We start from the raw sequence: 16,534 nt of genomic DNA, 5'->3' as shown, positions 1-16,534 counted from the left end.
TGCATTGGAGAAGGAAATGGCAACCCACTCCAGTGTTCTTGCCTGGAGAATCCCATGGACGGAGAAGCCTGGTGGGCTGTCTATGGGGTCGCACAGAGTCGGACACGACTGAAGTGACTTAGCAGCAGCAGCAGCAGCATTCTTTCCCTAGTTTTGTAAGAACTTTTGCAAGAAATAAATGCTGAATTTTATTTCAAACTCTTTTTGGTTCCTATTGGGGAAAATCAAAATGTTTTCTCTCTTGACATTAATATCAGTCAACATTTACAGGTATACTTATAATCATTTATGTGATGAACCTAAGTGGCTTTTAAGAAATGATTTTTTTATATATGCTATTGAATATGGTTACTATTTATTATTTGCTTTTCGTATCTACATTCAAATGAAATTAATTTATTGTGTTCTTTATTTGTACTCTGTCAAGTCCTGACATAAATTTGTCCAGAACTATTGGTATAACATCAAGATAATTTTCCATTTGTCTTGAATGTATATTTGTGGTCTCTGTGATAAAAATTATCTACTGCATTGCCTTTTAAATTTCCTCAAAATGTATCCAGAACTTGCAATTATGAGACTATATTGCTGGGAATAATTACTACCATTCTAAATATTTTAGCCTCTCTTTTTATTACTTTAATCAATCAACCTCTGTAAGTATACAAATCTAGAATATTTCAAACTGTGTCATATCTAACACAGTCATGAAAGGTGAGTCCATCCATGATCAGAGCTCAGGATAAATTCTTCAACATTACAGATATGCACTAAGAAATGGACTTAAGGAAAACTTAAAAGCAAGAGTCTTAAATCCAGGGAGATTTAATTGTTTGTGCAAGGCAAGAACATACACATACATGTGTGTTACACTAATTAGTATCAGGCCTGTAAGAATAGGCACATTTGTGCTAAAAATTTAATTTTTAATAGTCACTCTTTTATCTCAGTTTGGACGTTTCAACACTGTAAATACATGATAAAGAGACAAGATCCACCTGAGCATTTGAGAAAAAAAAATAGCTACACTTACTATTATCAGAAATAAAACAGCTTTCTTTTTTCTTCCTTTTAACAGATTTCACGTGCTTACAACCAGCGCAGTTCAAAAAACAACGTCTTGTGTATGAAAAAGTCCCTGGTAGGCTTGACGGGCAGACTCGTCTGAGGTTTTTTTGAAAGAAAGAGTAGTGCTGCATGCCACATTTCACTGTTTTTTTAATGATAAACTAGTAATAAAATTATTTAGATTTGATCACGTATCAAAGAAAATGCTATTGTTCTTAGATGTTCTTGATGTTCCTATATTAAATTTCATAATATACATTCTACTTTATAGTTTATCTTTGTAAGTATTCTAATCAGCAAAATATTGTTATAAGATCCAAATATCTCCCCAGTTCACCTAAATATATTGAGCCCTTTTTTTAAAAAGAGGCAGAAAACCTTACTGAGTGTATAATCTAAGGGTTATTTTGCTGTCTCCTCAAAGGCCCGCTGCCTCCAGCAAGTCTTTGAAAGGAGCTTCCATCTCAGTCTGACCCTCTGAGTTCAGAAGTGAAGATCACCACAGTCCACCCTCCACCACCAACTTAAAACCTAGGGCAAAACTGAAGTTAGAGAACTTCCAATCAAAATGTTGTCTTCACAAACGAAATATTCAAACAAATCACTGAGAAAACATTTGCTACCCACATGATAGCAAAAGGGCTTACATTCCTAATATACAACGAATTCCTACAAATTGATAGGCAAAATACAACGTAATAGAAAACTGGGCAAAATTTGAATAGATATTTCTCACGGAAGAAACAAAAATAGCCGGGAACTTATTTAAAACCGTATGTAGCTTCATTATTTATCAGGCAAATACCTATTAAAACAATAAGTTACTATTTTTTCACCTATCAGATCAGCAAAATTTTTGAGAATTCATAATATCAACTGTCAGTATATGGGAGAAAGAATGCTTTCCTGTACGGTTGGAGAGGATAGTTGGTATTTTTTTTTCCTTTTTTTTTTTTTTAAATTTTATTTTTAAACTTTACAATATTGTATTAGTTTTGCCAAATATCGAAATGAATCCACCACAGGTATACCTGTGTTCCCCATCCCGAACCCTCCTCCCTCCTCCCTCCCCATACCCTCCCTCTGGGTCGTCCCAGTGCACCAGCCCCAAGCATCCAGTATCATGCATTGAACCTGGACTGGTGACTTGTTTCATACATATTATACATGTTTCAATGCCATTCTCCCAAATCTCCCCACCCTCTCCCTCTCCCACAGAGTCCATAAGACTGATCTATACATCAGTGTCTCTTTTGCTGTCTCGTACACAGGGTTATTGTTACCATCTTTCTAAATTCCATATCATCGCAGCACTGTTTATAATAGCCAGGACATGGAAGCAACCTAGATGCCCATCAGTAGATGAATGGATAAGAAAGCTATGGTACATATACACAATGGAGTATTACTCAGCCATTAAAAAGAATACATTTGAATCAGTTCTAATGAGGTGGATGAAACTGGAACCTATTATACAAAGAAATAAGCCAGAAAGAAAAACACCAATATAGTATACTAACGCATATATAGAATTTAGAAAGATGGTAACAATAACCCTGTGTACAAGACAGCAAAAGAGACACTGATGTATAGATCAGTCTTATAGTTGGTATATTTTTAAATAGATGATTGTAGGTTTCTAATTCCTATAGTAATTATATTCCATTGAATACATTTAAAAGATGTTTTAATTTTAAAATGTCAATATTTCTAATAAAATTTTATTCTTTGCAGCTACTCAGAGTTATAATGAAACTTTTATATGTCTCTAAAATGGAGGTATGGGAATCTCTGGTGGCTCAGTGGTAAAGAATCCACCAGCTATACAAGCAATGTAGGTTCGATCCCTGGGTCGAGTAGATCCTCTGGAAACGGAGGAAACAGCAACCTGCTCCCGTTTTCTTGCCTGGGAAATCCTATGGATAGAGGAGCCTGGCAGGCTACAGTCTATGGGGTCACCAAGAGTTGGACATGACTTAGCAACTAAGCCACCACCACCAGCAAAATGGAGGTACATGGATTTTGAACATTATTTTGGCAAAAATGGTTGAAGACCATAGGCATATTCTTCCTGTCTCTTTCCTGGTTTCTGAAATGGTCATCCTGTTACTACTAAAACTGATTTCTACCTTCTGAGATCCAATGGACATTCAGACATCACCTCACTTGATTTCTCTTCAGTGTTTGATACACGTCCTCCCTTTGGAAACAGGCTCGACTTTACATCAACTCTCTTTTATTTATATATAGGATGTTTGGTTTTGCTTGAGTATGTGGAGGGTGGAGACTTCAAAGAGAAATTATTTCTGGAAATTTTATTAGAATTTCTATTGTACTTTCTTAAAGTTTCAGCAGGTTTGCTCCTAAACCAAGGTAAGGCTGTCTTCCCAGCTTGCAGATCTCCTTGATCCCATCTTTAATCAGCTTGCAGAGGAGACGAGTTTCTTCAACGCCCTAGACTGAGGCAAGCTTAGGCCAAGCTATCAACACACACCCCTCTGCCTCCTCACCAAACGCAGTGAAAGCACCTGAGCCCTTCTGCCTGCATTTCTCAGTGATGCTTGGTGTTTAAGGACACATTCATTTTACCTGGGCCTGGAGCAGCCTCTTGTGCTGTTGCCCAACAGTGGCAAGAATACTGGAGCAGGTAGCCATTTCCTTCTTCAGGGAATCTTCCTGACCCAGGGATCTAACCCAAGTCTCCAGCATCGGCAGGTGGATTCTTCACCACTGCGCCACCTGGGAAGCCCATTATCAGAGGTATTATTGAGAGGCAGGTCTGTGTTGGTACCCTAGGAACAGAGAATATGAGTAAATGAGCTCTGCTTCAGCACCGACTGAAGCAGTTGGGTTGGTCCATAGAAGCCTGAAGGGTCTGGAAAGGCCTTTATTAGGGGCTTACAAGTGTCAGTCCAGCCTCCAAGATCCTCTCCCAAACACCACATCACATGAAGATACTTAGAATAGTCCCAACTTCCCAGTTTCTTGCCATGGAAACTTCCATTCTTTCTCTCAGAGCATTTCCCCATTACGTTTTTTTTTATGTTTGAAGGGGAGTTACTTGCCCAAACTTAGATCTATGACTGGTAGTTGTGATGCTCTCCTCTGAGGACCTTTGAGTGGCTTTACCCCCAAGTTCCTAGGCCCAGCCCAAACTTTGTCAGACTCATCAGAATATCAGCTTCTTGTCACTGAGACTCAGCATACAACTGGGCACAAACACCAGGGTGTCCCACTCTTTGCCTCTCACAGTAAGAGTCTGGTTTTTCTCCCCAAATAATAAGCCTGCCCTAAAGCAAACAATCCAACAATTGTAATAAGTGGGAGTAGCCTGGGTTAGCGGGGATGGGGAGTGCAAACTGTAGCAATCCAAAATGAAAGCTGAAGAAAACATGTCTTCTGCTTTTGCTTTTTTATTTGCTTTATTGTTTTTACTGTACAAGAATTTTAAATTTCATACTTATCTATTTAAATTGCTTATTTATTTATTACATTTAATTTGATCAAGTATACACCTCTTTTCTTTTTTGATTTCTGGGTTTCCTGCTTTTTTTAGGAAGCCCTCTTTTACCCTGAAGTTACACAACTATTCTAACTTTCCTTCTGATGCCTGTGTATCACCTTTCTTTAACCTATGTGGAATTTTTTTACAGAGTATAATACAGGCCCAATTTTATTTCCTTCTAAATGGATAGCCAGTAATGCCAACACCATTTGTTTCCCTTGAATTATAAAAAAAAAAAAAAATCAGGCCTACTTCTGTACTATTATGATCAATTCAATCATCTATTTGGCTATTCCTAGGACCACAATAATATTGTTTATTTTGAATTTGTTTTTTTAAGTCATATCATTTTGATTCAGCAGTTTCAAAGTAAGTTAGTACCTGGTAAGGCAAGTTTTACCCTACCATGTTTTATACACACTCACACACACGGAGTTTTAAAAGCTATTCTTGGACTCTTGATTTTCCATATAAATTTTCAGTTATTTTAACTAACTTCTCTTAAAAAATAAAAAAGGAATTCCAATAATCTACATAAATTTTAGTAAGATTGCATTTTAATGACATCATCCTATAATCCTGAAATTTTAGATTCTGTTCTATAAACATTGGTAAAATTTTTCTTTGATTCTTGCACTTTTGTTAAATGTATTCTCAGTATTTTTTATAGCTTTGTCATTAAAGTAGAAATGGGATACAGTTTCCATTTCTACTTTTAAAATTATAGTTGGTTTACAAAGATGTATCCATTTCCATTTTTAACTATTGTCTATGTAGAAAATACTTTTTATTTTTTTATATCTACTTTACATTTAGCCACCCTCCTAAATTGTATTACAAATTCAAGTATTCTTTTTACTAAACTCTTGAGTTTTCAAAGTGTAAAATTATATAACCCATAAATACAGATATTACTTCTTAAATGTTTACGCCATTTCATTTTTTTCATCTTACTGCATTAGCTAAAACTTCCAAAGTAATGCTGAATAGTGGTGATAAAAAAAAGTATCTTGATTGTTTCTAATATACTGAATGCTCCCACATTTCACCGTGTAATATTAAATTTACTGTTGGTTTTAATAAACTGCCTTTATCATCTTTAATTTCTTTCTCATTTCACGAATTCACTTTGTTTTTATTCAGAACAACTACTGAATTTTATCAAATGACTTGCTGGCATAAATTCTCTTCTTTAAACCCTTCATGTAAAGAATAACAGTGCTTTGCTTATGTTGAACTAGCTTTGTCAGCTTGTATCTTCTCTCTTGATAAACTACTGAACCTGATTTGCTTATATTTAAGACGCAACTATATTCATATGTGAGATGTCTATATTTTTCTTGTACTATCTTACCAAGTTTTTGCCAAAGGGAAAGTGAAATCAAGAGGTGTTTTTTTTTTCCTGACACATCAAAAGCTGTACATAATTAATGTATACAACTTAATGAGTTTGGAGATAAGTATATACCTATGAAACCACAACACAATCTATGCCATAAACTTACCCATTACTTCCAAAAGTTTCTTCCTGCCTTATTATTTTTGTGATAAGAACAATGAACATAAAATTTACTCTTAGCAAATTTTAAAGTAAACAGTACAGCTCTCTTAACCATAGGCACTATGCTGAACAGTAGATCTCTAAGGCTTACTAGTCTTTTATAACTGAAAATGTGTCTTTTAATGGAGACTTTTCTAAATGCTTCTTGTTGTTAAGATGGAGAATAGAAAATGTTTAAGTGCTAATAAAAAGAATCCAAGAGAGAAGCTGAAGATAAAGGACAGAAAGGACAATTGATAATATGACACTTCAGAGAAGATGAAACAGATCCACAGAATGAATAAATGGGTTAGAAAAGGGACATCTGAATTTTGATCCCATGGAAAGGATTTAGATCACTTAGATTTAGAAGTTTAGTGGCTGGAAGTTAAAGGAGTTCCAAGTAATGACTTCTACATTCTCTACTGTAACACTACTTATGTTCAAAGATATCCCCATTTATCTATGGATTTATCCATAGCTAGACAGTGTATTAAAAAGCAAAGACATCACTTTGCTGACAAAGGTCCATATAGTCAAAGCTATGGTTTTTCCAGTATGGATGTGAGAGCTGGACCATAAAGAAGGCTAAGTGCTGAAAAATTGATGCCTTTGAATTGTGGTGCTAGAGAAGACTCTTGAAAGTCCCTTGGACAGCAAGAAGATTAAACCAGTCAATCCTAAAGGAAATCAATGTTGAATATTCACTGGAAGGACTGATGCTGAAGCTGAAGCTCCAATACTTTAGCTACCTGATTCAAAGAGCCGACTCATTGGAAAAGACCCTGATGCTGGGAAAGATTGAAGGCAGGAGGAGAAGGGGGTGACAGAGGATGAGAGGGTTGGATGGCATCACTGACTCAATGGACATGAATCTGAGCAAACTTAGGAGACAGTGAAGGACAGGGAAGCCAGGCCATGCTGCAGTCCACGGGGTTCCAGAGTTGGACACGACTTAGTGAGTGAACAACAAGAATAGATAGCTATCTCAAAGAGCAAATGTTGCCAGTAATTGAGATATGTCTGCATATTATACCTATTTTTCACAAAATTCTACAAGGACTTGTAAACAAAAATTTCACTTCCCACTTTCAGCACTCAATCGCCCAAGCAAACAAAATCTATGAAGCCTTAAAACAAAATCAGACATAAAATGTTGCTGTCATTAGTAGAAATTAAGCAGAAATTTTATTTCCAAGTTCTTCAAAGATTAAAACAAACACAAATATTCTTTTAAGTGTCCCAAATTGAATCAAAGGCACATCATCAAAATAATACACCTGTGACATTAAAAATTCATTTAGGTTGTCATATTTCCACATTACTTTTAAAAAATCATTTGCAATGCTCTGTAGATCACATTTAAATATGAAATAATTTAGTTTTTTTTTTTTTTTTAAGTAAAACCACCCCTATTAAGTAGAGGAACTTAAGACGAAGATCAAATCTGCTTCATATACAGGATGGGGCAGTCTCATACAGAAAACAACATTCATCTTTTCAAACAAGGTTGCTAAGAAACAGATCCCATGCTTAGTCTTGAAAATAAAACAATCTCCTCATTTAGAAAAATCAAGACATCATTTGATTAACAAAGCCCATTCTTCCCCCAATTTTATACTTGCCTGTCTTCATTTAGAAATTATAAATTCATGAGAAAAGAACAAATTTTGTTATGGTATAAAGATCTTAGTTGGGAACAGCAAATTACAAATATTCAATTTTTTAACAAAGAACACTGTTTTCCTTCCCAAAATGTAAACATCTAGTAAATAAAACATACATAACATTCCAGGCATAGAAACGCTAGTAATTCACTTAATGAAAGAAGTGTATTTTGGTATATTTGGCGGTAAGGTTTTTGTTTAAGTATAAAGCACTTCAACAAAGAATCAGGCCAGTATTATTTAAAATCTCCACCTTCACCCAGTTTCCTTATTGAGTAGAAACATCAATTTCTGTAGAATGTTGGCTAAAGGACCAGGTCACAGGAACGGTCCTGTGAAATATCTAGAAGTCACGTGGTTAGAGAAGTGTTTTCTTGAAATTTGGAGGCAGGCATTCATCAGTTTGTGCTTGAAAGCATTCTTCAGCCAACTTCTTCTCTACTGTAAAGAAAATTTGGTAGGTTTTCACTTAGTAAGATTTATACATAAAATTAACTAGTCATTATTTCATAGGTCAGTTTAGGGTTCTCAAAGTAGAAAGTAATAGGTTAATATCAGAAAATCCAAACCATACCATTGAATGAGTAACACCCATGAAAGTGCTTTGTAAAAAGACAAATGCTATGCCAACATAAGACTATTATTTTAATATCATAAATGTAGACATTTTCCATTAAAAGATACAATAGCACCTAATAGTATTATTACTTCCTTCTTGTTAACGTGAATAATTTCCTTTTCAAGTATATGAAAAAAGACCTAAGATGATTACTTCCTGTATAAACACCCCTTGTGTATGTGTGTGTGCTCACTCAGTTGTATCTGACTCTTTGCGAGTCCATGGACTGTAGCCTGCCAGGCTCCTCTGTCTGTTCATGGAATTTTCCAGGCAAGAATACTGGAGCGATTGCCATTTCCTACTCCAGGGGGTCTTCCCAGATCAGGGATCGAAACTGCATCTCCTGCATTGAGAGACGGATTCTTTACCACTGCGCCACCTGGAGAACCCATAAACACTCCTGAGAATATGTAACTTGAAATATACTGGCCCCAAAAGACTAATAATTTATGCCCTGACCTCTTAAAAAAAAAAAAAAGTGAAAATATGAATTAAGACCCCATATAACACATTAGAACCCAGGAAATGTAGGCTACCCTTTAAAGAGGTGTTTTCATTTCAAGAATACATTTTTAAGGCTCTTTTAATCCTACTTACACTTTCCCCAGTTACTACATTTGTTCCTCCATTAATACACAGAAATACATTCTGAAAGCCTCTAGGAAAGAAATCACAGCTGGTGGCAGGAACGAGTCTCCTCTGCAGAGTGCTTAGTCCCAAGAGTAACCAGTCAGTTGACAGCACCAAGCAACATCACAACTCCAGGATGGTGTAAGGACAGAGAAGACGGTATTAAGGACAAGAAATTACTGTTGGCCAAGTCAGCTCAAAAGCTCAAGTACATAAGGATATTATCATCTGGTGAGTTAGTACAAGGGGATTGAGGCTCTCCTAATTAGATGTATTTCACAAGCCAGCAGATTAGAGTCACCCTTCAGGTAAAGTTGTGCATTTTGCTGAGATTTATTTTAATTTCCTCAAGAACAGTAGAAATGTAAGAAGCCCCAGGATAATCCCATGGCCCCAAGATGGCCTGGGGTATCATTACTCACCAGTCTTCAGAGTAAAGCACAGGACCTGGGCTCCCGAAAGGGATTGCTTCCAGCTGGAACGCCCACCAGCAAGGCATCCTTGCAGGCATTCTGCATGCAGTATTGCTGAAGCTCCGCGGCCGCCTGAGAGACCTGGAACAAAGGGACACGAGCTCCTGACATGCTGCTCACAGCCAGATCCATCCAGCAGTCACTTGAAACTCTGAAAAATGATCGTACAACCTGATAAAGGTCACACTTTCTACAACCTCCAAGAGTCTCTTTTTGCTGCAAGTTCTAATAACTGAACTCCAAAAAGGGAAAGTTACAACTTCTATGAACTCTGATTTAGGGCCTTTTTGTTTTAGTGGCTTATTCGACCAAGGAAAAAGAAAACATATTTTTCACCCATATAGAATCCTGGTTTTGAGACAAAGTGTAAAGAAGTAGCTTATACTAATGTGCCCTTTACAAATTTTCACTTATAAACCATGCATTGATATATCCAGATTTGCCATGTGGACAGACTGTTTTAATATTTACAAGGCTTGGTGGAGCCTTATCCAGTCTGCTCAAAGCAAGTGATGAGGTTCCTCCATCATGCTTTTGAAGCAGAATAGCTTACTGGTCAAGAGTGCAGCCTCTGGGCACATTACTTCTCATCTGGGAAATGTATTTGTAATAGTGCCTACCTCAGTGAGTTGATGTAATAATTAAATGAGTTAATGCACATAAAGCACTTTCCAATGAGTCAGCGCTTTGTATCAGGTGGCCAAAATAATGGAATTTCAGTATCAATCCTTCCAATGAATATTCAGGGTAGATTTCCTTTAGGACTGACTGGTTTGATTTCCTTGCTGTCCAAGGGACTCTCATAAGTTATTAATTCAAAACAAATCTGGAACCAATTATGCTCATGCTAATTATGTCTCCTTCAGAGGGAACAGGGGAACTCCACACATGATGGGTAGAAAGAGACTATCTCCTAGGACCCCCAGAAAAGTGGGACTAACTAGACGCTAGCCTAAATAATATGGTCAAAAAGTTAAGGTGGAAGATATGCAGAGAAAATAGGAGAAGAATTAAGTGGTCAATATTTCTCTTGCACTTTCAAGGGGCAGAGACTCTGGCCTGGGAGAGTGTAAGCCCAACCCTTAGAAGTTGTATCCTCTCAATGGAAGTGGGCTAAACCCCACTGAAATCATATTCCTTTCCTTGGTTGGAGCCCAGGCTGACCAATCAACTTCTGAGAGACTTCTCCAAAGCAAGTAAGGGTCCTTGTAACGATACTGAGCATTCCAATCAATGGAAAGGGGTGCCTTCCATCAAATGCTTTGAAACCAGTATTCTGCTTTATTTACCAGTTAGCAAGTCTGCAAAAGAGAAGACATCTCTGGATGTGCTGAGAACATCCGTCTGTCACTGAGCCCTGAAATGAGGCAGACCAGAGACCCTGGATGGCTGTGACTCCCTAAGGTGCTGCCTGAGAAAGATCCTGCCAAGCACCCTAAACCATACTCCCATGAGGACACCCCACAAAGAAGCTGCGTGACTTTGAGCAAGTCACTTGACTTCTCCTGGCCTTAGTTTCATCACCTGTAACTATTTTTAAAATGCAGATAAGAATACCTCCCCCAGCTACTTCCCAGGATAGGCAGACATCCGGCTTACGGTTTTTCTTTCCATCTCAGGCCCCAACATCATCCTCAACATTTCCAGCAATCCTAATTTCCATTTCCTGAGCTCTTCTCCTCAAACAACCTCCTCAACACCAACAGTTATAGCCAACACTGCTCCGCGTCTGAAATTGCACACTCCAACATCCTACCTTCTGATCACAATCTCTCCTGCTGCTTCCTGCCTTCTCACTACACCTGCTCTTTGACCTCAAGGGGAACATCTCTTCCTTTTTCATCTGGCCCATCACAGGGAGGCTGGCTCTGTTCCTTCTCGGTTCAGCCTCCTTCTAGCCAGACCCTCAGACTCCTTGCTCTTTACTCCCATTTCTATCTTTCTGGCAAATCTCCCCTGCTAACTCACTACTTGGATCAACCACCATTCACCACAGATGCCTGGGTGGCCAAAATGCTGCTAGAGACAAAAGAAGAAAAAGAAGAAGGAAAATAAGACAATCAATCTCACAGTAGCTAGGTCTTCGGAATCGCAAGGTGTCTCCGAATGTGTCTGCTGGGGGTTCTTTGGCAATCCCCACAGCGCTCTCTCGCCCATCCTCAGCTCTTGTGACTCCATTAGTTCCCCTTTTTTCTGCCCTAAAAGAAAACTCGGCCTCCTATTCCACAAAGACATTTGTCATCATACAAGTTCTTAGGTCTCTATCTGGAAATATATATGTTTATACATATCTTTCTTCCTTTCTTATCTCAGAAGGTGCCCCCTCCAATCCCAGGCACCCTCAGACTCCCTGTCTCTACCTCCAGTTCTCCTCCCTTTGTTTCTCCCCCTTGACCTAGAAATACAGTGTGTTCCTTCCTCTCACCTCAAAATACAGCTTTTCATTTCCTAAATTAAAAAAAAAAGTTTCTTCTTTAAAACCAGATTTTTTTTTTTCAAAAAGTGTCTGCCTATCCTATTATAATTTATATTTGGTTTCTACAACTATGTCACTGAAGCCTTTGTATTCCACAACTCTCTCTTTACCTTGTATATAATCTTCACATCACTTTCTGAAATTATTTTATTTATTGGTTAATATGTTTATTATTTACCTTCCCCCAAGGAATCACCGTATTTTCAGTGCACAGAATAGGGCGTGGTCCAGAGTAAAGGCACTATCCGGTCCACGAGTATCAGAGTAGTGTTCATTCATTCACACACACATTCTACAAATAATGCTATATGCTAGTTGGTAAACACAATTACACACCAGAGGCTTTTTATCAAGTGACTAAACACTAAACAAAGGCCCCAGTTTTTGATAACCTCTCCTTCGGCGCTCCAGTATCCCGGCTTTCTCTCGCTTCTCTTCTCACAGCCATCTCTTTCAGCGGGTCCCTGGCTTCCACGCTCCGGTAACTTCAGTTTTCACTCCCCTGCGGTCTTTCAGCTTTGTTCTCTGAGCTTCGGCCAAAGCAGTCAAACACCTCCCGGGCATCTCTTCAAAGTCCACGTAGCCGAAACTGAACGCACCATCTCTCGCCCCTACCGTAGCGAATGGCCACGCCATCCATCCCGTTACCAGGCCGGAAAGCCGGGCAATGCCCTCCTCCCCTCGCATCCTATCAACCCATCACCGAGGCCCGTCCATTCAGTCGCCTCCGCAGCTCAGGACCCGCTTCTCCCGCACCCGCCGAGTTCGGGGAGGGGAGGCCACCAGAGAGTCGCCTCCATTCCTGGGGTCCTCGCCTCTGCCCCGCACCCCGAGTCATTGTCCGCATCACTGAAACTTGACCGCCCCGGGGCGCTCGGTCCCGGACAGCGCTAGCGGAGACGAGCTTCTCCCCGGAGCCCCCAGACTAGGCCTCCCTCTCGGGTCCCCGCGCCGCCGCCTCTCCCGGGCGCTGGAGTCCGGCCCCGGCCTTGCGCGGACTCCCACCCACAGAGGCCGGGCCGCGCGAGCCAGGCCGGGCGCCGTCCTGAGGGCCGCCCACCGCGTCAGGCTCCCCGGCCAGCGCCGGGGTCGGCTCCGCAACCCTCCGCCCGGGAGCGGCCTGCTCCTCTCAGGCCCGCGGACGGAGGCACGGGGCGGGACGGGGCGGGAGCGGGCGGTCTCCGCGCCCGAGGCCAGGCGCCAGCCTCACCTTGATCCTCTCCACGCCGGCCTCCAGCTTGAGCTGCTCCACCAGGCGCTGCAAGGCGCTCACGCTGGCCCCGGAAGACATGGCGGCGGCCTGGGCTACGAGAGGACCGGCGGGCGGCCGGCAGGGAGACGCGAGGCCGGGAGGCGCGGCACCGCCCCGGGGCGGGGAAGCTGCTGTGCCCGCCCTGCCGCCCGCCCCCCGGCGCCCGGCCTCGCCACGCGGCCGCTCTCAGAGATGACAGAACCACGGGTACGCGACACCTCGGGGTCCCGAGTTGACTGACACCTAACTCTCCTTCTAAGCCGAGGGGGTACCTGCGTCCCCACCTGTTTCCCAAAGCCGCGCAGCGGGGCCCACACAGGGGCTCCCACTTCCACGTCGATGCCTAGGGCTTCCTTCTAGGAGGAGCAGGAGTGGGCGTGGGGCGTGGGGGATGAAGAAGGCGAGGACGCGTTCCTGGAGAATCGGAACCGGGACTGTGCGTGGCTGGATCGAGGTGTGCAGTGAGTGGGAGAAACAAGGGACCCGGTGTGAAGGCTTCTAAGCCTCAGAAGGTGTCATCCTCGGGAGATGAGGGTCGGTGGATGGGATTCGATGGAACGGAAACAAGATTCGATTTTTATTTTTTGGCCAGGCCACTTCATATGTGGGATCCTAGTCTCCCCACTAGGAATTGAACCTGCACCCCCTACATTGGAAGCGTGGAGTCTTAATCACTGGATCCCCAGGGAAGTCCTCAAAACAGGTTTCTACAATACCCTTTAGCTGTTTTTGACGGGAATCCAACCAATTGACTTGGTAGGTTCAGTAGGGTAAGTAGTATAAAATCCAAGACCCTGACTTCTTTGCCGAACACACAGTTCAGCTGGCCTCATTCCCATCTCCTCCTTTAACTGTAACCATTGTTTCTGTTGTACTGCATTTTCCTTTTTTATAGTAATTAGTTTTACAAAACCAGCATCATTACTTACATGTAAAATGTTTTGTTGATTTTTTTCACTTAGCATTATGAATATTTCCTTATTATTCTTGTGTGCCATTGTATTTGTCAGAAGCCACTTAAACAGGAATCCAAAAAGATAGTATGCTAGTTTGAGTAACTGAAAAGCTCAGGCACTTTAAATGGGTTGAATTGCCCAAACAATAGCTGTAAGGCTCTCATTCTCCCATCTCTTCACTCTTTTTCTGACTGTTGGCCTTGTTTTCTTCAATGGTAAATAGACTCCCTGTAGTGCTGTGAAGAAAGTTCTGTGCTTTCATTGTCCCAGCCTAGGAAACCCAAGGGCAATAAAGCATCTTTTCTAATTGCTCCAGCAAAAAATCCCCATAATGGATCTCACTGACCTTTTTGAGTCATGGGTCCACCCCAGAACCAGTCACTATTTGAAGGCAAGGGTTGTGTGGTATTGGAATGCTCAGATTAGCTGCACCTGGCCAAGAGCAGGATGTGGGGTGGGGTCAGCCCCACCTCTAATGGGTGCTGTGGGGTACCACCCAACTTCCCATTTAAGACTAAGGCACTGGTTCCCCCATCTGCTGGGAGTAGTAGCAGCTGACGCCTCTCAGCTGAGTCACTCTGGAAACTGCCCTTAACCAGAGTCACTGCTCCCCTTGTTAGCTCTCATCCGATGACTGATGTGGGATGTAAAAGATCTGAACTCCAGCCCCCTCAGCTGGAGTTAGCAGTCGAGGCTGCAGCTTCCCTCGTGGCTCAGATGGTAAAGAGTCTGCCTGCAATATGGAAGACCCAGGTTCTATCCCTAGGTCGGAAAGATCCCCTGGAAAAGGAAATGGCAACCCACTCCAGTATTCTTGCATGGGGAATTCCATGAACAGAGGATCCTGGCCGGCTACAGTCCATGGAATCACAGAGAATTGGACACGACTGAGCAACTGACACTTTCACTTTCTTTCACCTAAAGGATGAGTCCAGGCTCCTGGTTGGGGTCATCCGAGGCCTTAATGACAGCTGCTTCACAGTTCAGCTCTTCTCTCTGCTTAATTTCCAGTCCCTGGACCGCCCCCCACTCCCCTTGCCCCACCACAGCTGTTGATTTTGACAATCCCCAGCAAAGTTTCCCTGGAGAAGGCAATAGCACCCCACTCCAGTACTCTTGCCTGGAAAATCCCATGGACGGAGGAGCCTGGTGGGCTGCAGTCCATGGGGTCGCTAAGAGTTGGAGACGACTGAGTGACTTCACTTTCACTTTTCACCTTCATGCATTGGAGAAGGAAATGGCAATCCACTCCAGTGTTCTTGCCTGGAGAATCCCAGGGACGGGGTAGCCTGGTGGGCTGCCATCTATGGGGTCGCACAGAGTCGGACACGACTGAAGCGACTTAGCAGCAGCAGCAACAACAAAGTTTCCCAGGTGGCTCAGTGGTAAAGAATCTGTCAGTGTAGGAGATGCAGGTTTGATCCCTGGGTCGGGAAGATCCCCTGGAGAAGGAAATGGCAATGCACTCCTGTATTCTTGTGGGGAAAATCCCATGGACAGAGGAGCCTGGCGGGCTACAGTCTATGCGGTCCCAAGAGTCAGACACGACTTAGTGACTAAACAGCAAACTTTCTGCATGAAAATCTCCATCTGAGTCTGTTTCTCTGGGGAACCCAAACTGCTGGTTTCTCAGTCCACTCAGACTGTAGACTGAAAGGGGAAGATCAGTTTCCCAAAGGAAAACCAGAATGCTGATACTAGAAACGATCCAGGGGCAGTCATAAAAAGATACACTCTTCATTTATTATTTTTAATGACTGTGTGGTATTCCATTATGCAACTGGATCAGAATTTACTCAGCTACTGCCCTATTCTTTAACACTGTGGTGGCCGCCTTAAACAAACAGCTTTGTGCATGTCTTTTATTTCCTCAGGATGCATTCCTAAAAGTGGAGTTACAGGATCAAAGATAAATAGTTTTTAAAAGTTTTCTCCACTTTATCCTCCAGAAGGTGATAGCAATAGTTATTCCCACCAGAAGGCTATTTCTTTGTACCCACAAATCTATATTGTGGTTCTTTATGTCTACTGACCTAATAGATGGAAAATGGTGCCTTAAGTCTTTTAGATGTCTTAACTGTTGAGGCTGAACATTTTTTTCTATTCATCTTATGAGCTATGTGTTCAGTCTTCGGGGTGTTAAAAAGAACTTTTCTTGTCTCCTGACAAATTTTAAAGCCCTCTAGGGGCAAGTTCTCTCACAAGGAACTTAACATACATTCTAGTCAAAAAATGAAAGTACATGTTGGAAACAGGACTAAATTGTTGACAGAAAAGTTGTGTTTAAAAAGATGTGGCAAAGAATTCAAAGACAGAGACTGGAAGGACTAGGAAAAGCTCATCTTAGA

The 16,534-nt window shown here is 41.5% G+C and overlaps 2 protein-coding genes across 4 annotated transcripts in view; one reads left to right on the top strand and one right to left on the bottom strand.

Annotated features, from left to right (window-relative positions):
* SHOC1 (shortage in chiasmata 1) overlaps positions 1 to 1,255 on the top strand; it is an 83,703-nt gene extending 82,448 nt beyond the window's left edge. For both annotated transcript variants that reach the window (XM_070795276.1, XM_070795275.1), the window contains one exon: positions 1,079 to 1,255. In XM_070795276.1, the coding sequence (XP_070651377.1) occupies positions 1,079 to 1,179 (101 nt within the window). In that variant the 3' untranslated portion in view covers positions 1,180 to 1,255. The remainder of the gene's footprint in view (positions 1 to 1,078) is intronic.
* A 6,018-nt stretch (positions 1,256 to 7,273) lies between these two features.
* GNG10 (G protein subunit gamma 10) lies at positions 7,274 to 13,349 on the bottom strand. 2 transcript variants are annotated; one of them, XR_011568197.1, is made up of 4 exons: positions 13,189 to 13,349; positions 9,452 to 9,583; positions 8,593 to 8,778; positions 7,274 to 8,221 (listed from the first exon to the last, which is right to left on the bottom strand). XR_011568197.1 is itself a non-coding variant. In XM_070795278.1 (3 exons), exons 1-2 carry the CDS (start codon positions 13,267 to 13,269, stop codon positions 9,458 to 9,460), a joined length of 207 nt encoding a protein of 68 aa, XP_070651379.1. In that variant the 5' UTR covers positions 13,270 to 13,349; the 3' UTR covers positions 7,274 to 8,221; positions 9,452 to 9,457. The 2 variants fall into 2 exon arrangements, 1 of the variants encoding a protein (XP_070651379.1); XM_070795278.1 differs by lacking the exon at positions 8,593 to 8,778.
* Positions 13,350 to 16,534: the final 3,185 nt, after the last annotated feature.

The sequence above is a fragment of the Bos indicus genome, chromosome 8, assembly GCF_029378745.1.
Source record: "Bos indicus isolate NIAB-ARS_2022 breed Sahiwal x Tharparkar chromosome 8, NIAB-ARS_B.indTharparkar_mat_pri_1.0, whole genome shotgun sequence".
NCBI classification, from domain to species: domain Eukaryota; kingdom Metazoa; phylum Chordata; class Mammalia; order Artiodactyla; family Bovidae; genus Bos; species Bos indicus.
This window is presented reverse-complemented; position numbering and strand designations above follow the sequence as displayed.